General features: G+C 45.6%; 3 protein-coding genes across 3 annotated transcripts in view; all 3 read right to left on the bottom strand.

Moving 5' to 3' along the window:
• Positions 1 to 8,493: 8,493 nt before the first annotated feature.
• Positions 8,494 to 17,709, bottom strand: btd (biotinidase). Its single transcript, XM_042310438.1, has 7 exons — positions 17,088 to 17,709; positions 16,720 to 16,869; positions 15,017 to 15,162; positions 13,966 to 14,143; positions 11,747 to 12,064; positions 10,979 to 11,242; positions 8,494 to 9,724 (listed from the first exon to the last, which is right to left on the bottom strand). The coding sequence occupies exons 1-7, from the start codon at positions 17,331 to 17,333 to the stop codon at positions 9,458 to 9,460; spliced, it is 1,569 nt and encodes a 522-aa protein (XP_042166372.1). The 5' UTR covers positions 17,334 to 17,709; the 3' UTR covers positions 8,494 to 9,457.
• A 2,157-nt stretch (positions 17,710 to 19,866) lies between these two features.
• LOC121841515 lies at positions 19,867 to 22,200 on the bottom strand. The gene is made up of 2 exons (XM_042310434.1): positions 21,293 to 22,200; positions 19,867 to 21,238 (listed from the first exon to the last, which is right to left on the bottom strand). Exons 1-2 carry the CDS (start codon positions 21,916 to 21,918, stop codon positions 20,962 to 20,964), a joined length of 903 nt encoding a protein of 300 aa, XP_042166368.1. The 5' UTR covers positions 21,919 to 22,200; the 3' UTR covers positions 19,867 to 20,961.
• Positions 22,201 to 22,598: 398 nt separating this feature from the next.
• Positions 22,599 to 25,636, bottom strand: part of LOC112240209 (SH3 domain-binding protein 5) — a 36,877-nt gene continuing 33,839 nt past the window's right edge. Inside the window, exons 4-9 of the mRNA XM_042310303.1 lie at positions 25,560 to 25,636; positions 25,235 to 25,365; positions 24,539 to 24,581; positions 24,243 to 24,459; positions 23,793 to 24,104; positions 22,599 to 23,056 (exon numbers count right to left, since the gene is read on the bottom strand). The exon at positions 25,560 to 25,636 is cut by the window's right edge and continues 88 nt beyond it. Coding sequence (XP_042166237.1) covers positions 22,917 to 23,056; positions 23,793 to 24,104; positions 24,243 to 24,459; positions 24,539 to 24,581; positions 25,235 to 25,365; positions 25,560 to 25,636 — 920 coding nt within the window. The 3' untranslated portion in view covers positions 22,599 to 22,916. The remainder of the gene's footprint in view (positions 23,057 to 23,792; positions 24,105 to 24,242; positions 24,460 to 24,538; positions 24,582 to 25,234; positions 25,366 to 25,559) is intronic.

Here is a 25,636-nt window from a genome sequence, read left to right on the forward strand (position 1 = left end):
CACTCCCACAACAGCCTAGCCATTAACACTCCCACAACAGCCTAGCCATTACAACTCCCACAACAGCCTAGCCATTAACACTCCCACAACAGCCTAGCCATTAACACTCCCACACCAACTCCTAATACCAGCCTAGCCATTAACACTCCCACACCACCTCCTAATACCAGCCTAGCCATTAACACTCCCACACCAGCCTAGCCATTAACACTCCCACAACAGCCTAGCCATTAACACTCCCACAACAGCCTAGCCATTAACACTCCCACACCACCTCCTAATACCAGCCTAGCCATTAACACTCCCACAACAGCCTAGCCATTAACACTCCCACACCACCTCCTAATACCAGCCTAGCCATTAACACTCCCACACCAACTCCTAATACCAGCCTAGCCATTAAAACTCCCACAACAGCCTAGCCATTAACACTCCCACAGCAGCCTAGCCATTAACACTCCCACAACAGCCTAGCCATTAACACTCCCACAACAGCCTAGCCATTAACACTCCCACAACAGCCTAGCCATTAACACTCCCACAACAGCCTAGCCATTAACACTCCCACAACAGCCTAGCCATTAACACTCCCACAACAGCCTAGCCATTAACACTCCCACACCAACTCCTAATACCAGCCTAGCCATTAACACTCCCACAGCAGCCTAGCCATTAACACTCCCACAACAGCCTAGCCATCAACACTCCCACAGCAGCCTAGCCATTAACACTCCCACAACAGCCTAGCCATTAACACTCCCACAACAGCCTAGCCATTAACACTCCCACACCAACTCCTAATAGCAGCCTAGCCATTAACACTCCCACAACACCTCCTAATACCAGCCTAGCCATTAACCCTCCCACACCAACTCCTAATACCAGCCTAGCCATTAACACTCCCACAACAGCCTAGCCATTAACACTCCCACAGCAGCCTAGCCATTAACACTCCCACAACAGCCTAGCCATTAACACTCCCACACCAACTCCTAATACCAGCCTAGCCATTAACACTCCCACAACAGCCTAGCCATTAACACTCCCACACCACCTCCTAATACCAGCCTAGCCATTAACACTCCCACAACAGCCTAGCCATTAACACTCCCACAGCAGCCTAGCCATTAACACTCCCACAACAGCCTAGCCATTAACACTCCCACAACAGCCTAGCCATTAACACTCCCACACCACCTCCTAATACCAGCCTAGCCATTAACACTCCCACACCAACTCCTAATACCAGCCTAGCCATTAACACTCCCACAACAGCCTAGCCATTAACACTCCCACAGCAGCCTAGCCATTAACACTCCCACAACAGCCTAGCCATCAACACTCCCACAGCAGCCTAGCCATTAACACTCCCACAACAGCCTAGCCATTAACACTCCCACAACAGCCTAGCCATTAACACTCCCACAACAGCCTAGCCATTAACACTCCCACAACAGCCTAGCCATTAACACTCCCACACCAACTCCTAATACCAGCCTAGCCATTAACACTCCCACACCAACTCCTAATACCAGCCTAGCCATTAACACTCCCACAACAGCCTAGCCATTAACACTCCCACAGCAGCCTAGCCATTAACACTCCCACAACAGCCTAGCCATCAACACTCCCACAGCAGCCTAGCCATTAACACTCCCACAACAGCCTAGCCATTAACACTCCCACACCAACTCCTAATACCAGCCTAGCCATTAACACTCCCACACCACCTCCTAATACCAGCCTAGCCATTAACACTCCCACAACAGCCTAGCCATTAACACTCCCACAACAGCCTAGCCATTAACACTCCCACACCACCTCCTAATACCAGCCTAGCCATTAACACTCCCACAACAGCCTAGCCATTAACACTCCCACACCACCTCCTAATACCAGCCTAGCCATTAACACTCCCGCACCACCTCCTAATACCAGCCTAGCCATTAACACTCCCACACCAGCCTAGCCATTAACACTCCCACACCAGCCTAGCACCAGCCTAGTCATTAACACTCCCACAACAGCCTAGCCATTGACACTCCCACACCAACTCCTAATACCAGCCTAGCAACAGCCTAGCCATTAACACTCCCACACCACCTAATACCAGCCTAGCCATTAACACTCCCACACCAGCCTAGCACCAGCCTAGTCATTAACACTCCCACAACAGCCTAGCCATTGACACTCCCACACCAACTCCTAATACCAGCCTAGCAACAGCCTAGCCATTAACACTCCCACACCACCTTATACCAGCCTAGCCATTCACACTCCTGCACCAGCCTAGCAATTCACTCTGCCACGCCAACATAGCACCAGCCCGTCAGCACCTAGCACCTGGTTAGAGCATTGGAGCCAGCTGTTCTGCAGTGTTTTCGATGTCAGAAATGTGGTCATGTCGTGGCAGTTTGTATGAAGGGAGCAACCTAGATGTGGAAGGGCTGTTATGTTTTTGTGCCAGTCGGTCCTTGGAAGGAGAGTGGCTGGTTCAAACGGAACTATACCGGGCTTTAACCCTCAGGAGCCAACTAGCTAGATGCGCAGGTAAGAGATAAGTGAGAGCCACCAGCGAACCAAGAAACATGGTGTTTATGAAGATTCGGGGACCAGGTAAGTTCAGGGCTGGATGAATGCAAGGGGCTTACCGGGGCTGAAGCTCCTGGGCCCAGGCCCAAGAGGCAAAACAAATGTGTATTTTTTACGTTTAAAAATAAATTACGGAAATATATGTAGTATATACAGTGCCTTCGGAAAGTATTCAGACCCCTTGACTTTTTCCACATTTTGTTATATTACAGCCTTATTCTAAAATAAATATAAAATCCCCAGCAATCTACACAACACCCCGTAATGACAAAGTGAAAACAGGTTTGTAGATTTTTTTGCAAATCTATTACAAATTTTTAAAAACATACCTTATGTACTTAAGTATTCAGTCCCTTTGCTATGAGACTCGACATTGAGCTCAGGTGCATCCTGTTTCCTATGGTCATCCTTGATGTTGATGATTTGGAAAGGCACACACCTGTCTATATAAAGGTCCCACAGTTGGCAGTGCATGTCAGAGCAAAAACCAAGCGATGAGGACAAAGGAATTGTCCGTAGAGCTCCGAGACAGGATTGTGTCGAGGCACAGATCTGGGGAAGGGTACCAAAACATTTCTGCAGCATTGAAGGCCCCCAAGAACCCATTGGCCTCCATCATTCTTCAATGGAAGATGTTTGGAACCACCAAGACTCTTCCTAGAGCTGGTCGCCCAGCCAAACTGAGCAATCAGGGGAGAAGGGCCTTGGTCAGGGAGGTGACCAAGAACCTGATGGTCACTCTGACAGAGCTCCAGAGTTCCTCTGTGGAGATGGGAGAACCTTCCAGAAGGACAACAATCTCTGCAACACTCCACCAATCAGGCCTTTATGGTAGAATGGCCAGCGGAAGCCACTCCTCAGTAAAAGGCACCTAAAGACTCAGACCATAAAAAACAAGATTCTCTGCTCTGATGAAACCAATATTGAACTCTTTGGCCTGAATGCCAAGCGTCACGTCCGCATGAAACCTGGCACCATCCCTACGGTGAAGCATGGTGGTGGCAGCATCATGTTATGGGGATGTTTTTCAACGGCAGGGACTAGGAGACTAGTCAGGATCGAGGGAAAGATGAACACAGCAAAATACAGAGAGAGATCCTTGATAACCTGCTACAGAGCGCTCAGGACCTCAGATTGGGGCGAAGGTTCAACTTCCAACAGTACAACCACCCTAAATCACACAGCCAAGACAACATAGGTGTGGCTTCGGGACAAGTCTCTGAATGTCCTTGAGTGGCCCAGCCAGAGCCTGAACCCGATATAACATCTCTGCAGAGACCTGAAAATAGCTGTATAGCGACGCTCCCTAGTCTGAGGTTCTCAAAACATTCACACACATCGTGTTTTGAAAGAACCAATAGTATGGTGTTTGGCGTATTATTGGACCATCAGGAGTCTGTGGCGGTTGGGGATGGCCCATCACCTTTTTTGAATGACAGCCTAAGAATGCCAAATGTGCAAAGCTGTCATCAAGGCAAAGGCTGACTACTTTGAAGAATCTCAAATATAAAATAATAAAAGTAACCCCTTTTTTTGGTTACTGTGTTATTTCATAGCTTTGATGTCTTCACTATTATTCTACAATGTAGAAAATAGTAAAAATAAAAACCCTTGAATGAGTAGGTGTCCAAACTTTTTGACTCTTACTGAATGTGTTTTCTGTTTGTAATTTGTTTTTGAGCCAAATAGATTGGAGAAGTGGTTTATCCACACATCTCCAGTTTAGATAACTCTTCATGTTTGTTTAGACATATTCTCACACATACATACACACGCCACACAGACTCACTCATACTGTCTCTCTCTCTAGTTTATACTGTCCTGTGCTCCTAACAGAGATTTTGCCAACTGTCTCGCTCTCATCCTCAATTCCATGCTGCCCGCCTCAACCCCTGGTCTCCATGGCAACTCTTCCTGCTTCCAAACGGGTCACCATGGTATTCCTTCAATATGTTAATCACTACTCCAACCACCAAATAAAAGGAGTGGTCTTTGAGTCCCCTCCCCCTTTGAGGCCTAACCACGCCTCCTACTCTGCTTCGCCCCACTTTGACCATAACAAGCCCCACTGATTCTGAGACGCCCCACTGAAGCCCCACTGATTCTGAGACGACCTGAAGACACTACTTTGGCTATACCTCCTCTTCATTGGCAGGATTTTAAGACTACTCTGAACCACTCACTCCACCACAAGGAGAGGTTTAATACTAAAGGAAAACCAGGACTGGACTAAACTGGGTGTCAATAGCGGGTAGCTCCAGTCCTCTAGGATTGGTCCCTGCTACCAAACCTCTGCCCTATGACAATGAGAGAGCTGTGGCTGTATGTATGGAGAGAGCAGAGGGACAATCCTAGCCAATGGGACCAACAGAATCTACAGCTCTACTTCCTCTGTATCTCCAGGTCTCTTCCTTTAGGGGTTTTATTCTAGCCTGGGTACCAGTCTGGTTCTAGGGTAGCCTGGGTACCAGTCTGGTTCTAGGGTAGCCTGGGTACCAGTCTGGTTCTAGTGTAGCCTGGGTGCCAGTATGGTGCTAAGGTAGCATGGGTACCAGTCTGGTTCTAGGGTAGCCTGGGTGCCAGTATGGTGCTAGGGTAGCATGGGTACCAGTCTGGTTCTAGGTTAGCCTGGGTACCAGTCTGGTTCTAGGTTAGCCTGGGTGCCAGTATGGTGCTAGGGTAGCATGGGTACCAGTCTGGTTGTAGGTTACCCCGGGTACCAGTCTGGTTGTAGGTTACCCCGGGTACCAGTCTGGTTCTAGGTTAGCCTGGGTACCAGTCTGGTTATAGGTTAGCCTGGGTACCAGTCTGGTTATAGGTTAGCCTGGGTACCAGTCTGGTTCTAGGTTAGCCTGGGTACCAGTCTGGTTCTAGGTTAGCCTGGGTACCAGTCTGGTTCTAGGTTAGCCTGGGTACCAGTCTGGTTCTAGGTTAGCCTGGGTACCAGTCTGTTTAGCTAACATTGCACTCATGTGTAAAACTGTTTAGCATGACAGGACTGGCAAGGAGTGGAATGATAGCTAAACAGACTGGTACCCAGACTAGTTTCATTCTAGTTGAGTTAATCTATTATAATGGACAAATACTAAGATCACTGTTTACCTCCTAATCCTGAGTCAATACTGAACCGATTCACTGAGTCATTGATTCCTCCAGGAGAGTTATCCTACCAATTACTACTGTCTGATTCATAGAGTTGATTCCTAAAAGGAGAGTTATAATACTAGTTACTACTGTCTGGTTCATAGAGTTGATTCCTAAAAGGAGAGTTATAATACTAGTTACTACTGTCTGATTCATAGAGTTGATTCCTAAAAGGAGAGTTATAATACCAGTTACTACTGTCTGATTCATAGAGTTGATTCCTAAAAGGAGAGTTATAATACTAGTTACTACTGTCTGATTCATAGAGTTGATTCCTCCAGGACTTATAATACTAGTTACTACTGTCTGATTCATAGAGTTGATTCCTAAAAGGAGAGTTATAATACTAGTTACTACTGTCTGGTTCATAGAGTTGATTCCTAAAAGGAGAGTTATAATACCAGTTACTACTACTGTCTGATTCATAGAGTTGATTCCTCCAGGAGAGTAATAATTAAGCAATAAGGCCCGAGGAGGTGTGGTATATGGCCAATATACCACAGCTACGGGCTGTTCTTAGGCATGACGCACAGCTGAAACAGGAAGTGTGTGTGTGTGTGTGTGAGAAATGTTGCCTTTTTCAGGTGAGAGAAGTCTAAAGGCAGACTTAATATGGTGCAATGTTCTTAATAATGACTGATATGAAATAATGATTGTTTCTTTTGAAATGGCGGCGTCGTTCTCCAGACTGGTAAGAATAGATGTTGTGCATCCCAATCTCTCATTTCTTCCTAACTGTGCACTTGTTCACTTCCCTTCATTGATTTGAAAGGAAATGACTGGCACATGGCCCATGCCTACACCAAATCCAATGCTTTTCAATTTGTGTAGTAGTGCACACTTTGGGAGGAAGTAGAGATTATTAGGGGCGGCAGGTAGCCTAGTGGTTAGAGCGAATGGTTGCTAGATCGAATCCCCGAGCTGACAAGGTAAAAAATCTGTCGTTCTGCCCCTGAACAAGGTAGTTAACCCACTGTTCCTAGGCCGTCTTTGTAAATAAGAATTTGCTCTCAACTGACTTGCCTAGTTAAATAAAGGTAAAATAAATAAATACAATAAATAAATACAATTAGGACTCACCCAGGGTGTCATATAATACACTCTATAGGGAATGTGGAATGTGATCATGATGTCTTCCACTAGGGAAGTGGTTCCCAAACTGTTTAGTCCTGTACCCCTTCAAACAGTCAACCTCCAGCTGCGTACCCCCTCTAGCAGCAGGGTTAGCACACTCTGAAATGTTGTTTTTGTGCCATCATTGTAAGACTGCCATACGATACATTTATTAAACATAAGAATGAGTGTGAGTTTTTGTCACAACCCGGCTCGTGGGAAGTGACAACAAGCTCTTATAGGACCAGGGCTCAAATAATAATCAATAATTATTATCTTTATTTAACCATTTTACATATAAAACCTTATTTGTTAATCGAAAATGGTGAATAACTCACCACAGGTTAATGAGAAAGGTGGGCTTGAAATGATGCACATAACTCTGCAATGTTGGGATGTATTGGAGAGTCTCAGTCTTAAATAATTTTCCACACACAGTCTGTGCCTTTATTTAGTTTTCATAATAGTGAGGGCCGAGAATCCACTCTCACATAAGTACGTGGTTGCAAAGGGCATCAGTGTCTTAACAATGCGATTTGCCAAGGCAGGATACTCTAAGTGCAGCCCAATCCAGAAATCTGGCAGTGGCTTCCGATGAATTCAATTTTCACAGAACCGCTTGTTGCAATTTCGACGAGGCTCTCTAGTTCAGATATTAGTAAGTGGACTGGAGGCAGGGCATGAAAGGGATAACGAATCCAGTTTGTGTCATCCGTTTGGGGAATGTACCTGCGTAATTGCACACCCAACTCACTCAGGTGCTTTGCTATATCACATTCGACATTGTCCGTAAACTTGAGTTCATTTGCACACAAAATAATCATGCAATGATGGAAAGAAAGACCTGTGTGTTGTCCTTGTTAATGCAGACAAAGAAGAGCTCCAACTTATTAATCATAGCCTCAATTTTGTCCTGCACATTGAATATAGTTGCGGAGAGTCCCTGTAATCCTAGATTCAGATCATTCAGGTGAGAAAAAACATCACCCAGATAGGCCAGTCATGTGAGAAACTCATCATCATGCAAGTGGTCAGACAAATCATGGTCAGTAAAGAAAACGTTAAGCTCGTCTCTCAATTTAAAAAAGTGTCAATACTTTGCCCCTTGATAACCAGCGCACTTCTGTATGTTGTAAAAGCGTTACATGGTCGCTGCCCATATCATTGCATAGTGCAGAAAATACACGAGTTCAGGGGCCTCTCTAACAAAGTTAACCATTTTCACTGTAGTGTCCAAAACGTATTTCAAGCTGTCAGGCATTCCCTTGGCAGCAAGAGCCTCTTGGTGGATGCTGCAGTGAACCCAAGTGTCGGGAGCAACTGCTTGCACGCGCGTTACCACTGCACTATGTCTCCCTGTCATGGCTTTCACGCCATCAGTACAGATACCAACATGAGTTAGTTGGTTAGTGGAATTCCCGCGAGAGAGTAACGGTTAATGTGATTGGATGTTCATTATTTGACTAGCTACCTGTATTTCACATTGTGTTGTTATTTCGCTGAACACAAGAAGGTTTAATTTTATTTTTGGCAGTGAAACGAGGCTACTCAGGCAAGAAAAAAAAAATCAAACATATAGACCCGTTGGAAAATTATAAATGTGCTGTTTGAAAATGTGAAAAAAAGTTTTTTAAAAATACAATATTTTTTATTGTTGGTGAATCATATTTTTATTTGGCGTAACCCCCGACAACATTGCAGAATAGGGTGTCATGGATACAGTTCAGAAACAGGACGGATGACAAAAGAGAACACTTATTTACTGAGGTAGAAGATTGTGGTCCCATAAAGTGAACCACAATCATTTAACCAAAACACACACCCTCTCTCACTCTCTCTCCCTGGTTGCGGTCCCAACACTTAAGACACACCCTATCCCCTCAACCCTCAAATTAAGTGGACACTTCTGATGACGTCTGACGAGTATACAAGGGGCAAGGGAGGAAGGGATGATTTTTAAATGGACCACCCTTGGCTGGAAATTCGTCACTCGTTCATCCAGCGATGATTGTGTGTTCAGCCACCGGTAGCTTGTGGGTGCGTTATATGCGCTACAGTCAATTATGATTGCATGTCTACTTATATTAACTGTATAATTATTCATATACACCTACTGTAGGATAGCTAGTAAATGAATTGGCTAAGTAACGTTAGCCTACCCAGCTGGAACTTCTGAAGAATATATATATATATATTTTTTTTCTCTACAATTTCCAAAAGATAACCAAACAAAAACATATTTACTTTTTACGAGACGTGTTTGTGCCGTCATGTGCATTAGTAGCACAATTTCTAACTTATTTGTTTTTACTGTTTTTATGTTGACTTCTCCATTGTGTTGTTTATAAGTTTTCGCTGACAAGGTGTACAATCGTCGTGAATTGAATTATGGGGAGTTTCGGGCCCAGGAGGGAACATTATTGTACACTCGCTAAGCCGACTAAAAACGAGGGCTGAGGGGCTTACGTTTGCTAACTTCCCTTGCTTGGCTAATCATTTGGACCGCCCTCCAAGATGGCGACGGGGATTTCCCCAAGGGCATAAGGCGAGGGTAAGTGGACGAGGGTGTATCTTAAGTGTTTGGACCGCAACCTCTCTCTCACACACCTTAGTCCTGGTCGTACACCCTGCCGTAGAGACATGCGGTCACTAGTCCGACGGTCATCCCTGAGTGTTCCATGGCCACGCGACCATCTGTGGTCGTCTTGACCTGGTCAGGTTGTTCTAGAACCATGCCACTACCTAGCAACGACGGGTAAACGTGGCGGGTTCCGAACTTCCCCTCCAATAGGAAGTCAACTCTCGACTCTGCCTCCTCCACTTCCTGTCCACAGGAGCTGACCTCCGACCCCAAACAGCGGACCAACGCGCACACCTGGAGGGGGAGGGGTTAATCATCAATACCATGCATGAACTGTTGTAGTACTGCAAGAGGCTTAACTATTGGAAGATCACAGCTGGACATGAGGTAAAAACTCAAGCTTAGGAACTGGTAGACTGTATACTGAGTAGAACTGGTAGACTGTATACTGAGTAGAACTAGTATAGTGAGTAGAACTGGTAAACTGTATACTGAGTAGAACTGGTATACTGAGTAGAACTGGTATACTGAGTAGAACTAGTAAACTGTATACTGAGTAGAACTGGTATACTGAGTAGAACTGGTATACTGAGTAGAACTGGTATACTGAGTAGAACTGGTAGACTGAGTAGAACTGGTAGACTGAGTAGAACTGGTAGACTGAGTAGAACTGGTAGACTGAGTAGAACTGGTATACTGAGTAGAACTGGTATACTGAGTAGAACTGGTAGACTGTATACTGAGTAGAACTGGTAGAATTGGTAGACGTATACTGAGTAGAACTGGTATACTGAGTAGAATTGGTAGACTGTATACTGAGTAGAACTAGTAAACTGTATACTGAGTAGAACTGGTATACTGAGTAGAACTGGTAGACTGTATACTGAGTAGAACTGGAATACTGAGTAGAATTGGTAGACTGTATACTGAGTAGAACTGGTATACTGAGTAGAACTGGTATACTGAGTAGAACTAGTAAACTGTATACTGAGTAGAACTGGTATACTGAGTAGAACTAGTAAACTGTATACTGAGTAGAACTGGTATACTGAGTAGAACTGGTATACTGAGTAGAACTGGTAGACTGAGTAGAACTGGTAAACTCTATACTGAGTAGAACTGGTAGACTGTATACTGAGTAGAACTGGTATACTGAGTAGAACTGGTAGACTGTATACTGAGTAGAACTAGTAAACTGAGTAGAACTGGTATACTGTATACTGAGTAGAACTGGTAGACTGAGTAGAACTGGTAAACTCTATACTGAGTAGAACTGGTAGACTGTATACTGAGTAGAACTGGTATACTGAGTAGAACTGGTAGACTGTATACTGAGTAGAACTAGTAAACTGAGTAGAACTGGTATACTGTATACTGAGTAGAACTGGTAGACTGTATACTAGAAGTTGAATACTAACAAATGCTGCAAGTATACACAGTGCAGGAGTCCTCCAAGCAGTTCCAAATGGAAGTTGTAATGTTTACCAGTTCTACTCAGTATACAGTCTACCAGTTCTACTCAGTATAAATTTAAACGTTGGTCCCTACCTGTACATTGTAGCGCCCGTTAACCGTGTGAGTGCCAGAGAACGCTCCTAGAGCATAGAGCTCCGCATTGCCCCCCTGTGGGGAGCGTCGGTACTGCAGGCGGCAGCAGAAAGGACCGTCACACACAGTCAGCTGGCCCTCTGAACCACTCAGCAGGAGGAAGGAGAAGGGATCATACATCATAGAGGAGGTGAAAGGAAAGGGGGATGAGGGAGAGAAGGCAGGAGGAGAGGTAGAGAGAGAATCCTCCTGGCAGTGTTGGCTCTCCTGTAGACAGAACCCAGAGTTGCCTTCCCTCTGTCCAGACAGAGGCTTAGGTGACCTGGTATAAGCAGTCTGTCCTCCTGCCTCTCCTCTTGCAGTCTCTCCTCCTGCCTCTCCCTCTCCTCTTGCAGTCTCTCCTCCTGCCTCTCCCTCTCCTCTTGCAGTCTGTCCTCCTGCCTCTCCCCTTGCAGTCTGTCCTCCTGCCTCCCCCTCTCCCCTTGCAGTCTGTCCTCCTGCCTCCCCCTCTCCTCTTGCAGTCTCTCCTCCTGCCTCCCCCTCTCTTCTTGCAGTCTGTCCTCCTGCCTCTCCCTCTCGTCTTGCAGTCTCTCCTCCTGCCTCCCCCTTTCTTCTTGCAGTCTGTCCTCCTGCCTCTCCCTCTCGTCTTGCAGTCTCTCCTCCTGCCTCCCCCTCTCCTCCTGCCTCCCCCTCTCCTCTTGCAGTCTTTCCTCCTGCCTCCCCCTCTCCTCTTGCAGTCTCTCCTCCTGCCTCCCCCTCTCCTCCTGCCTCCCCCTCTCCTTTTGCAGTCTCTCCTCCTGCCTGCCCCTTGGCCCTCATCTCTGTTCCCAGCCAGGCAGTGTCCAGTACAGGTATCCTCAGCACCAGCAGCCTCCCCTCCTCTGGCTGCCCAGCCCTGGCATGGTGGTAGATGGCAGTACCAGGGGTGAAGATGCCACTTCCTGTCATACCCAGGCTGTCTGCCCTGATGTTAGCCGCCAGCAGAGTGGTGTTAGCTCCCAGACTGAAGGCTCTCTGGAACTGAACGGCTGACAACAGAGGAAGCTGGTTCATCCAGGCTGTAGGGTAGACCATCTGTCTGACACCCTGAGGAGAAATATAAAGACAGAAACATTAACACAGAGACATTAACACAGATACATTAACACTGTGTGTGTGTGTGTGTGTGTGTGTGTGTGTGTAATAATCACTTGGTGAGAGCTTATATTAATACACCTGTGTGTAGTAATATACAGTGGGGCAAAGTATTTAGTCAGCCACCAATTGTGCAAGTTCTCCCACTTAAAAAGATGAGAGGCCTGTAATTTTCATCATAGGTACACTTCAACTATGACAGACAAAAAGAGAGAAAAAAAAATCCAGAAAATCGCATTGTAGGATTTTTAATGAATTTATTTGCAAATTATGGTGGAAAATAAGTATTTGGTCCCCTACAAACAAGCAAGATTTCTGGCTCTCACAGACCTGTAACTTCTTCTTTAAGAGGCTCCTCTGTCCTCCATTCGTTACCTGTATTAATGGCACCTGTTTGAACTTGTTATCAGTATAAAAGACACCTGTCCACAACCTCAAACAGTCACACTCCAAACTCCACTGAATCTGCAATAGGTAAGCAGCTTGGCTTGAAGAAATCAACAGTGAGCGCAATTATTAGGAAATGGAAGACATACAAGACCACTGATAATCTCCCTCGATCTGGAGCTCCACGCAAGATCTCACCCTGTGGGGTCAAAATGATCAAAAGAACGGTGAGTAAAAATCCCAGAACCACACGGGGGGACCTAGTGAATGACCTAAGGAGAGCTGGGACCAAAGTAACAAAGCCTACCATCAGTAACACACTACGCCGCCAGGAACTCAAATCCTGCAGTGCCAGACGTGTCCCCCTGCTTAAGCCAGTACATGTCCAGGCCCGTCTGAAGTTTGCTAGAGAGCATTTGGATGATCCAGAAGAAGATTTGGAGAATGTCATATGGTCAGATGAAACCAAAATATAACTTTTTGGTAAAAACTCAACTCGTCATGTTTGGAGGACAAAGAATGCTGAGTTGCAACCAAAGAACACCATACCTACTGTGAAGGATGGGGGTGTAAACATCATGATTTGGGGCTGTTTTTCTGCAAAGGGACCAGGACGACTGATCCGTGTAAAGGAAAGAATGAATGGGGCCATGTATCGTGAGATTTTGAGTGAAAACCTCCTTCCATCAGCAAGGGCATTGAAGATGAAACGTGGCTGGGTCTTTCAGCATGACAATGATCCCAAACTCACCGCCCGGGCAACGAAGGAGTGGCTTCGTAAGAAGCATTTCAAGGTCCTGGAGTGGCCTAGCCAGTCTCCAGATCTCAACCCCATAGAACATCTTTGGAGGGAGTTGAAAGTCTGTGTTGCCCAGCAACAGCCCCAAAACATCACATCTAGAGGAGATCTGCATGGAGGAATGGGCCAAAATACCAGCAACAGTGTGTGAAAATCTTGTGAAGACTTACAGAAAATGTTTGACCTCTGTCATTGCCAACAAAGGGTATATAACAAAGTATTGAGATAAACTTTTGTTATTGACCAAATACTTATTTTCCACCATAATTTGCAAATAAATAAATTAAAAATCCTACAATGTGATTTTCTGGATTTTTTTTACTGATTGTGTCTGTCATAGTTGAAGTGTACCTATGATGAAAATTACAGGCCTCATCTTTTTAAGTGGGAGAACTTGCACAATTGGTGGCTGACTAAATACTTTTTTGCCACACTGTGCATGTGTGAATTGTAAATGTTTCTTTTTTAACATATCCTACTCTCCCTGATACACCCTCAGAGTGCAGGTCACAGCCAGGGTCTGCCATCGACAACAGCGATGCAGGAGCAATTAGGATTAGGTATCTTGCTCAAGGGCAATTTTTTAATTTTTTAAAAACCTTTTGGTTACTGGCCCAACGCTCTAACCACAGGGCTACCTGCCGCCCTCTGAGATTCCTGTACGTACCTGCTCCAGTAGTCTGACGGTAGGGTCATGGAACAGGATGTCGAAGCAGGTGAACACTCCAAACCGTCCGGCGAACGGAGTGTCAAAGGTCACCACCTCTAGTGTGGGCGGGGCATCGAAGGCGTTCTCAAAGTACAGGTTGTGTTTGTGATAGCGTGCCGCCAGGGAACCATCCCGCCTGTAGTGAATGGGAGAACAAACATAGATGAAAAATCAATCTATAACTCAACTTATTGTGTAAAAAAATAATAATACAATTATTATTAAACATACAGTACATACAGAGAATGGCGGGGTGCGTTTTAAATGAACGCCTCTTTTATTTAACCTTTATTTATTTTACCAGGCAAGTCAGTTAAGAACAAATTCTTGTTTTCAATGACGGCCTGGGAACAGTGGGTTAACTGCCTGTTCAGGGGCAGAACGACAGATTTGTAACTTGTCAGCTCGGGGGTTTGAACTTGCAACCTTTACTAGTCTAACGCTCTAACCACTAGGCTACCCTGCCGCCCCAACCATATAGCACAAACATCATCCCTATATATAAACACAATATAATGTAATTTCCCTATTCCAAGAGCACAAACATCATCCCTGTATATAATGTCATTTCCCTATTCCAAGAGCTCAAACATCATCCCTGTATATAATGTCATTTCCCTATTCCAAGAGCTCAAACATCATCCCTGTATATAATGTCATTTCCCTATTCCAAGAGCACAAACATCATCCCTGTATATAATGTCCTTTCCCTATTCCAAGAGCACAAAAATCATCCCTGTATATAATGTCATTTCCCTATTCCAAGAGCTCAAACATCATCCCTGTATATAATGTCATTTCCCTATTCCAAGAGCTCAAACATCATCCCTGTATATAATGTCATTTCCCTATTCCAAGAGCTCAAACATCATCCCTGTATATAAACACAATATAATGTCATTTCCAAGAGAACCTCTGGAGGTTTTGGAAAACCTGGAACTCCCTGTCCACCTTTTACTCTCTAGCAGCACATGAACAACGTGTTCAAAACAGAAGCAACACAGGTAACCTGAAGACTACATCAGTGTTGAACTGCCAGCGCCCATCGGGGGGGCAGGTGGGGTGAGAGGTCTGGCAGCAGGGCTGGAGGTCAGCCATGTTGGCCACCAGGTAAAGACGGTGACGTCGAGCCATGCAGCTCAACCTCTGGAGGACCTGAGAGAGAACAGGACAGAATACACATTTGAAGATATTTGATCCCCCAGAAAATAGACCAAAAGACACAGTGTACAAAACATTAGGAACACCTGCTCTTTCCCATGACAGACTGACCAGGTGGAAGCAATGACCTGCTTATTGATGTCACTTGTTAAATCCACTTCAATTAGTGGAGCTGAAGGGGAGACAGGTTAATGAAGAACTGTTAAGCCTTGAGACATGGATTGTGTACAGAATATGTGCCATTCAGAGAGCGAATGGGCAAGACAAAAGATGTAGGTGTCTTTGAACAGGATATGGTAGTAGGTGCCTTTGAACAGGATATGGTAGTAGGTGCCTTTGAACAGGATATGGTAGTAGGTGCCTTTGAACAGAATATGGTAGTAGGTGCCTTTGAACAGGATATGGTAGTAGGTGCCTTTGAACAGGATATGGTAGTAGGTGCCTTTGAACAGGATATGGTAGTAGGTGCCTTTGAACAGGATATGGTAGTAGGTGCCTTTGAACAGGATATGGTAGTAGGTGCCTTTGAACAGGATATGGTAGTAGGTGCCTTTGAACAGGATATGGTAGTAGGTGCCTTTGAACAGGATATGGTAGTAGGTGCCTTTGAACAGGATATGGTAGTAGGTGCCTTTGAACAGGATATGGTAGTAGGTGCCTTTGAACAGGATATGGTAGTAGGTGCCATGAGCACCGGTTTGTGTCAAGAACTGCAACGCTGCTGAGTTTTTCACGCTCAACGGTTTACCGTGTGTATCAAGAATGATCCACCACCCAAAGGACATCCAGCCAACTTGACACAACTGTAGGAAGCATTGGAGTCCACATGGGCCAGCATCCCTGTGGAACGCTTCCGACACCTTGTAGAGTCCATGCCTCGATGAACTGCAACTCAATATTAGGAAGGTGTTCTTAATGTTTTGTACACCAAGTGTGTGTGTGTGTGTGTGTGTGTGTGTGTGTGTGTCCTGAAGACCATCCTCTGGAAATATTGATCATTTATTTGAGACGCGTGCCCGGCAGAAAGACGCATCAATCTCAAATAAAGCATGTAACTCTGTGTTGTTGTTTATTGTTTACTCCATGTGTAACTCTGTGTTGTTGTTTTGTTTATTTATTATTATTATTTATCTTTCAGTTCTATGCGCTAATGTCTTTAACTGCCAATAGATCAGTGTATCAGAGGCTGGTATTCTTGCCTTAGTAGAATTTTAACTTAAAGATTTTTCCGATTTTTATGATTAACCACGTGACAATGATTCTGAGAAATTAAAACGTTACTATTGAAATGAAAGTGTTCCACGAAAATGCGCATATAAAAATAATCATAACCGGCACAAAGATCGGTAGAAATGGTAGGATAAATTGTAAGCTTCCACAAACTTGAAACTCACGAGCTGCCTATTGCCTCGACTATAACACTGTTTAAAAAAACTATTGTGAACGTTCATGCGCTTGCACACACAGGAGGTCCCCCGAAAAAAACGTACCCGCATATAGAAATCAAAGGCTCGCCCAACTGATTCGTTCTGGATCCGGCTCTGTACATACCTCAGTGTGGGTGTGTCTGTCTGTCTGTGTACAGGGGTTCCAGTCCTCAGACTGTGGGTCAGGGATGGTCTCTAGGTAAGCAGAGATGGACAGACGACTGAAGTTAAACCCCTGAAGACCATCCTCTGGAAATACTATGATCTGAGCCCCCTGAAAGAGAGAGAATTAGGGAAACGGGTGAGACTCGAAAGGGAGAAGAGCTTTAAGCTAACTTCAGCCCTTAAAGCAAGATTGATGTGTAACCTTCCTGTCAAAGACAAGTGTAACCCAGTCCTGAAGAGCTTAGCGGCAGGGTGTGCAGGCTTTAGTTCCAGCCCTGCACTAACACATCTGGTTATGTTAAATCAAAGAGAAGAAATGTAGCCAACCTGTTCCGCAGCTCGCGCGGCCTGCTCCTCGTACACATCCAGGTTGCTCATCATGTGCTTGAGCGCCGCGGCCCGGGACAGAGGTACGTGCGGCTCCGGGTTTAGAATAACCCGGTGCTCGTATACCGCAGCCACGTAGGATTGGCCGGGAGTCCCCTCTGACCTGTCCCCAGCCCGAGTTAACGTTACGGGGAACCGACAAAGAACAGCCACCGCCGCCACGGCCTGGAGGACACGGAGGGCCATGGCTGACTGACCAGAGCCCGGGATAGATGGGGAACTCTGATAGGGAGGACCGGTCAGTACGAGTTCAATGGTCACTCAGTCCAGAGTTCTCAACACTCGTTAAACAAATAAAACCGAGAGTTTGTTTCTAATTCTGACCTGTTTCACAAAAGTATAGCTGTTGATAGAATGGATGCAATATTAACACGTTGTTGTTACATTAACTAGCTACTGTAGCTATTTCTAATAAATGTTTGTTGTTGTTTCTACTGCCCTGTCTTCTTCTTCTTTAAGGTTTTATGGCAGACTATTGCTGTATTGCCGGCTCCTACTTACTGTGCGGAGTATGGTTGAAAAGTGCATCTGACATCGTTCCTGCCTTCGGTGATAGGCTGTTGGCTTGTCTGAGGGCGTGTTCTTCAGTCTGAACCTATGCAGCGCTGCGGTATGACCGCTAGGGGGCAGCAGCTCACTAAATATACAGTAGCCAAATCTATTTTTGTTTTAGCCAGTATTTTTGTATACTAGGATGCTGGTTCGGGTTCCTGTTTTTTGAGCTTGTGGGAGATCTGTCGACGTGCTGTTGAGCACGACGTTGCCCCTGGTTGCTTCTGTGTATCGCTCTAGATGGGAGTCTGTTAGATGACTGAATGTGATGTAGATGTTGAGCGCCTTCACTGAAAGTAGATTGTATTTTTTAATATTCAATATAAAAATCTATGAATGTATATATAGATGAGAAATAAAAAGTCACATCTACAGTGGTTCTTCCTTTAGAAATTGCATCAGGCTCCAGCACAGCTGCTGTGTTTATTTATTTATTTAATGTTTTAATGTAACCAATATTGAACTAGGCAGGTCAGTGAGCACCGCCCCGTAGCACTTCACGTCTGTAGCCAGGAAGGGCTTTGAAAGGCTGGTCATGGCTCACATCAACAGCATCCTTCCATGATACCCTAGACCCACTCTAATTAGCATACCGCCCCAACAGATCCACAGATGACGCAATCTCAATCTCACTCCACACTACCCTTTTTCACCTGGACAAAAGGAACACCTATGTGAGAATGCTGTTCATTGACTACAGCTCAGCACTCAACACCATAGTGCCCACGAAGCTCATCACTAAGCTAAGGACCCTGGGACTAAACACCTCCCTGTGCAACTGGATACTGGACTTCCTGACGGGCCGCCCCCAGGTGGTAAGGGTAGGCAACAACATGTCTGCCACCCTGACCCTCAACATGGGGGCCCCTCAGGGGTGTGTACTTAGGCTCCTCCTGTACTCTCTGTTCACCCATGACTGCATGGCCAAACACGACTCCCAACGCCATCATTAAGATTGCTGACGACACAATGTGGTAGGTCTGATCACCAACAACGATGAGACAGCCTACAGGGAGGAGGTAAGAGAACTGGCAGTGTGGTGCGAGAACAACAACCTCTCCCTCAATGTGAGCAAGACAAAGGAGCTGATCGTGGCCTACAGGAAAAGGCGGGTCGAACAGGCCCCCATTAACATCGAAGGGGCTGTAGTGGAGCGGGTCGAGAGTTTCAAGTTCCTTGGTGTCCACATCACCAACAATCTATCATGTTCCAAACATACCAAGACAGTCGTGAAGAGGGCATGACAAAACCTTTCCCCCCTCAGGAGACTGAAAAGACTTGGTATGGGTCCTCTGATCCTAAGAATATATTCTACTCAATCCATAGGCTTCATTAATGTCATTCAGACTGTTGTGAAGTCAATACAACAAGCTATGATAGCTGAGGTTAATTGAGATAAACTTTTGTTATTGACCAAGTACTTATTTTCCACCATAATTTGCAAATAAATTCATTAAAAATCCTACAATGTGATTTTCTGGATTTTTTTTCTCATTTTGTCTGTCATAGTTGAAGTGTAGCTATGATGAAAATTACAGGCCTCTCTCATCTTTTTAAGTGGGAGAACTTGCACAATTGGTGGCTGACTAAATACTTTTTTCCCCCAATGTAGCTAGCTGGCTAAATAGAGAATTTCCTAAATATATATATAACAAAATTTACAGAACATTAACCATGTGTGTTCTCTTGTTTTGTTCTGTTCTGTAGTTTCGACCCAATGATTGTCTGACAAACAAAGAACGTTGCGTGCTGCAGGCCCAGGCATGGATCGAAGCTGGCGAGGCATTCAATAACGTCATCTCCACGGAATAATCAACCGTGGCCCTTGAGCAATTTGCTCAAAATTGCTACAGAGAAAAAGGAAGAAGATCAAGCAAGCCGAGTCCCAAGCATCCCCTCAAACTCCATTTGTGGGGGGAGGCAATTTCTCGCCAGGGACCAGGCCCATATTTGATTTTTGATGGTAGGTTTAGCTATTTACAAAGCAAACAGTTACATCAAATATTGTAGCCTACACCTCACAGACTGCAATGTGTTCCACAATAATTCACTGTTGCCTCCTTATTCAGGCATCATGGCTCGAGAGTTCTTTGAGGAAGAAATCATCAAGAGATGTACTGGACCCTATATCAGAGACAGTGGTGTAAAAGTAAGTAAGTAAAAATACTTTAACGTTCTAAGTCGTTTTATTGTACTTTCACAATTTATATTTTTGCCAACTTTTACTTCTACTTCACGACATTCCTAAAGAAAATAATGTACTTTTTACTACCTGATACCCAAAAGTACTTGTTACATTTGAACAGGAAAATGGTCCAATTCACACACTTATCAAGAGAACGTCCCTTAAAATTTGCTCATTGATCCCTCCCTTCCTCTCCCCTGTAACTATTCCTCAGGTCGTTGCTGTAAATGAGAACGTGCTCTCAGTCAAAAATAAGGGTTAATAAAAAAAATAGCTCAGGACTTGGGAAACCTTTTTCCCTCCCGATCCTCACTGGACTCTCTTTCATTCAGTTTCTTCTTCACATCAGCAAAGAAGGACTCTGTGTTTCAGAAACTCTATATAGAGGGGCTATCAGCCTTCCACACTGTGGTAAATTAAGCCAGTTTGTTATTTAGAATTATTTCTATCTGTTTTTAGAGGGAGAGAAATCAAAATCAGCGCTCTATCTCCCCCTTGTGATAGTGTGGTGCAATGACACACAATGCAATTTACCACAATCTGCCACCATCTACCACAAACGGGGACCACATTAACCTCTGTCTCACATCCTCACTGAGACCACATTAACCTCTGTCTCACATCCTCACTGAGACCACATTAACCTCTGCCTCACATCCTCACTGAGACCACATTAACCTCTGCCTCACATCCTCACTGAGACCACATTAACCTCTGCCTCACATCCTCACTGAGACCACATTAACCTCTGCCTCACATCCTCACTGAGACCACATTAACCTCTGCCTCACATCCTCACTGAGACCACATTAACCTCTGCCTCACATCCTCACTGAGACCACATTAACCTCTGCCTCACATCCTCACTGAGACCACACTAACCTCTGTCTCACATCCCCTCTGGGGAATCCTCACTGAGACCACACTAACCTCTGCCTCACATCCCCTCTGGGGAATCCTCACTGAGACCACATTAACCTCTGCCTCACATCCCCACTGAGACCACATTAACCTCTGCCTCACATCCCCACTGAGACCACACTAACCTCTGCCTCACATCCCCACTGAGACCACAAGTCAACAGTCAACATCTCTCTCCAGGGTTATTCCAACAATTAACAATGGTGGAAACTCCCTCCATTTGTGACAGGATGTGTGGAAGTGCCCTTTGTGACAGGATGTGTGGAAGTGCACCATTTGTGACAGGATGTGTGGAAGTGCACCATTTGTGACAGGATGTGTGGAAGTGCACCATTTGTGACAGGATGTGTGGAAGTGCACCCTTTGTGATAGGATGTGTGGAAGTGCACCCTTTGTGACAGGATGTGTGGAAGTGCACCATTTGTGACAGGATGTGTGGAAGTGCACCCTTTGACAGGATGTGTGGAAGTGCACCCTTTGACAGGATGTGTGGAAGTGCACCATTTGTGACAGGATGTGTGGAAGTGCACCATTTGTGACAGGATGTGTGGAAGTGCACCATTTGTGACAGGATGTGTGGAAGTGCACCATTTGTGACAGGATGTGTGGAAGTGCACCCTTTGTGACAGGATGTGCGGAAGTGCACCATTTGTGACAGGATGTGTGGAAGTGCACCATTTGTGACAGGATGTGTGGAAGTGCACCATTTGTGACAGGATGTGTGGAAGTGCACCATTTGTGACAGGATGTGTGGAAGTGCACCATTTGTGACAGGATGTGTGGAAGTGCACCATTTGTGACAGGATGTGTGGAAGTGCACCATTTGTGACAGGATGTGTGGAAGTGCACCATTTGTGACAGGATGTGTGGAAGTGCACCATTTGTGACAGGATGTGTGGAAGTGCACCATTTGTGACAGGATGTGTGGAAGTGCACCATTTGTGACAAGATGTGTGGAAGTGCACCATTTGTGACAGGATGTGTGGAAGTGCACCATTTGTGACAGGATGTGTGGAAGTGCATCATTTGTGACAGGATGTGTGGAAGTGCACCCTTTGTGACAGGATGTGTGGAAGTGCACCCTTTGTGACAGGATGTGTGGAAGTGCACCATTTGTGACAGGATGTGTGGAAGTGCACCCTTTGTGACAGGATGTAACCATAGCAATGTCTCTTTCACACCCTTCCTTCAAATCTTTTAAGGAGTTGACCATCGACTGGGCTGGCTATGCTCCCCCACAATCCCCAGGTATCCATCATGTTGACTTCCCCTTCCAGATTCCTCCCGATCAGTTCTGGACAAGATCCAAAATGGCACCCTATTTCCACCAGTGGGGGCTGATGGGAGTAGCTATAGGAGGATGGGCTCATTGTAATGGCTGGAATGAAATGGAACGGTATCAAACATGAAAACCACATGTTTGACTGTTCCATTCATTCCATTCCAGCCATTACTGTCACGCCCTGGTCTTAGTATTTTGTGTTTTCTATATTTATTTGGTCAGGCCAGGGTGTGACATGGGTTTATTTTGTGGTGTGTTTTTGTATTGGGTTTTTCGTAGGTTTTAGGATTGTGGCTTAGTGGGGTGTTCTAGCAAAGTCTATGGTTGCCTGAGGCGGTTCTCAATCAGAGGCAGGTGATCCTCGTTGTCTCTGATTGGGAACCATATTTAGGCAGCCATATTCTTTGAGTGTTTGGTGGGTGATTGTTCCTGTCTCAGTGTTTTGTATTCACCAGATAGGCTGTATAGGTTTTCACGGTCCGTTTGTTGTTTTGTATTATTCATCTTCATTAAAGATGTATATTATCAACCACGCTGCATTTTGGTCCGACTCTCCTTCAATGGAAGAAAGCCGTAACAATTACAATGAGCCCATCCTCCTATAGCTACTCCCATCAGCCTCCACTGATTTCCACGATTCCTTAGTTCCTATGTATGGAATAGGTGCTGATTTCAGATTTCCCTCTGGGGTGAACATAAACACTTAAGTCCATAGAAAGCCTCATAGTTCAGAGTTCAGGTTTAAAGGTCATGAGTCAATGATACGATGTGAGAGGTGAAGTCTTCTGTCCGTTTTTCGCTGTTGGTCAGGAGGATGATGGGAACGGGGCTATGGGTTGTGGGGTGTGGGGCTAGAGGTCATCTTAGGGTCACCGTTGGGGTCATCCTTCCCGGGATGCAGTGGGTGTGTTATGGTCAGGGTCAGCTTACCCAGACCCGACTTCTGCTCTGCTCCCTCTGCTCTGTCCCCTGCGCACGCACGCGCGCACACACACACACACACACACACACACACACACACACACACACACACACACACACACACACACACACACACACGAAGCAGGGTAAAGGGTGAATAAGCTTGTTTTCTAAAATGCAATCCTTTAACTACACTGAACAAAAATATAAACGCAACATGTAAAGTGTCGGTCCCAAGTTTCATAAGCTGAAATAAAAGATCCCTGAAATGTTCCATATGCACAAAAAGCTTATTTCTCTCAAATTGTTGCAGAAATGTGCATAGATCCCTGTTAGTGAGCATTTCTCCTTTGCCAAGATAATCCATCTGTCTGACAGGTGTGGCTTATTAAGAAGCTGATTAAACAGAATGATCATTACACAGGTGCATCTTGTGCTGGGGACAATAAAAAGCCACTCTAAAATGTGCAGTTTTGTCACACAACACAATGCCACAGATGCCTCAAGTTTTGAGGGAGCGTGCAATTGGCATGCTGAGTACAGGAATGTCCACCAGGGCTGTTGTCAGATAATTTAATGTTAATTTATCTACCATAAGTATATTGAGCATGTTTGGGATGCTCTGTGTCTAATTGTACGACAGTGTGTTCCAGTTCCTACCAATATAGTAAAATCTTTGAAATTGTTGCATTTTGTGTTTATATTTTTGTTCAGTAAAGTAACCCAATAATCCAAACAATAATCACATTTGTAGACAGTCACTGGAACACAGACACACACAGACCTCTCTCTTGGTCGCAGTCTGGGTCTGGGGAGGAGGCCCCACTGCACTGGGAACGGGGGCCGAGGTGAGTACAGTCATGCCCTGAACCACACCTCGACTCTGGGCTTAGCCAGCCGCCAGGACTGGGTCCCTCCATGGTACTGGGACAGGACGAGGAGAGGAGAGAGGGGGCAGAGGAGAGGTAGGCAGAGGGGGTGAAGAAGGAGGAGGAGGGATGATGGGAGGAGGAGGTCATGTCGAGGGGAGCAGAAGTGGAGTGTGATTCTGTCTCTTCCTCTGATCCTCCTTCTTCATCAAACGTCACAGACACCACTGGAAAACATACACACACATTAAAACACACAAAGATATACACATTAAAACACACACAGATATACACATTAAAACACACACAGATATACACATTAAAACGTGTGTTTGTGTGTGTACGTATGTGTGTGTGTCACTCACTGGACAGTCCGTCTGACTCCATCTTGAAGTTGGTAATGTCCTCATGGCCTCCCTCGCCCTCGGCCCCCACACCCCTCCCTCTGGTTCCCATGGTGATGGAGCGTCGCCGGGCGTGGATCTCCTCTGAGATGGTCTCTAGGTTACGCAGCGCTGTGCGGTAGTCTGCCTTGGCGACGGTCAGTTTCGCCTGATGCTCGTCTACGCAACGTTTTAGTTGCTGAGAGAGAGAAGAGAGTAGGGGTGTTACACACACAAACAAGCTACTGTCTATTCGGAACAATGAGCACTGTACATACCTCCAGTTTTAGGTAGTATTTCGCCTTCAGTTCAAAATATGGCCTGTAGGTGGAGAGAGAGAGAGAGAGTGAGAGAGAGAGAGAGAGAGAGAGCGAGAGAGAGAGAGAGAGAGAGCGAGAGAGCGAGAGAGCGAGAGAGAGAGAGAGCGAGAGAGCGAGAGAGAGAGATTTGAGTCGGTAGTTCTGACATGGTGCTGTAGAGTTGTCATAGCAACCATGAACCTCTGGAAAAAAATAACACTGCACTTCCAAGAGCTGCTACATTCCACACACACACACACACACACACACACACACACACACACACACACACACACACACACACACACACACACACACCACACACACAGCGCCCAAACTCACATATATATATATACACATATATACACACTCACTCACTCACTCACACACACACACACACACACACACTACGCCCAAACGTACACACCACAGCACAGGCATACTCGGCTAACATCTGGAAGACATCACACATCGAGCAACGAGAGGCCCGAGAGGGGTGGCTGAGCCAGGGTATCCATTCCTCTCTCTTCTCAGTAACAGGAACAGGACCAAAACTCACACACAGCCTCATATGCACACACACACGAACACACACACACACACACACACACACACACACACACACACACACACACACACACACACACACACACACACACACACACACACACACACCTGGACTTGTTGATGGTGTGTTTGAGTTTTTTCTCGAGCTGTCTCATATGACTGATGCAGGCATTGTAGTGGTTCGCCGTCTTTCTGTGCTCTAATTCGCTACGAGTCCTCGTCATCTCCGCCTCCATCACCTGCAACAGCCAATAAAGTGACAGAGTCAGTCTGTAGTGTATGTGCTTTGATCTAGTCCAACAAAATCAAGCTAATACTACTAATGATGTCTAATCAGCATCAGCACACACTGTGGCTTTCCAGGACCAAGAGTTACCCAGCCTTGTAGTAAGATAATGTTTTTACTTAGTCCTAAGTGTAATTCCATCAGTACCCTGTTGGTGGCGTGGTTGAGCATCTCCTGCCAGGCTGAGTCAAACTGTCTGCTGTCCTCCTCCAGGAGTCTCTCCT

Source organism: Oncorhynchus tshawytscha, linkage group LG31, assembly GCF_018296145.1.
Source record: "Oncorhynchus tshawytscha isolate Ot180627B linkage group LG31, Otsh_v2.0, whole genome shotgun sequence".
Classification (NCBI taxonomy): Eukaryota; Metazoa; Chordata; class Actinopteri; order Salmoniformes; family Salmonidae; genus Oncorhynchus; species Oncorhynchus tshawytscha.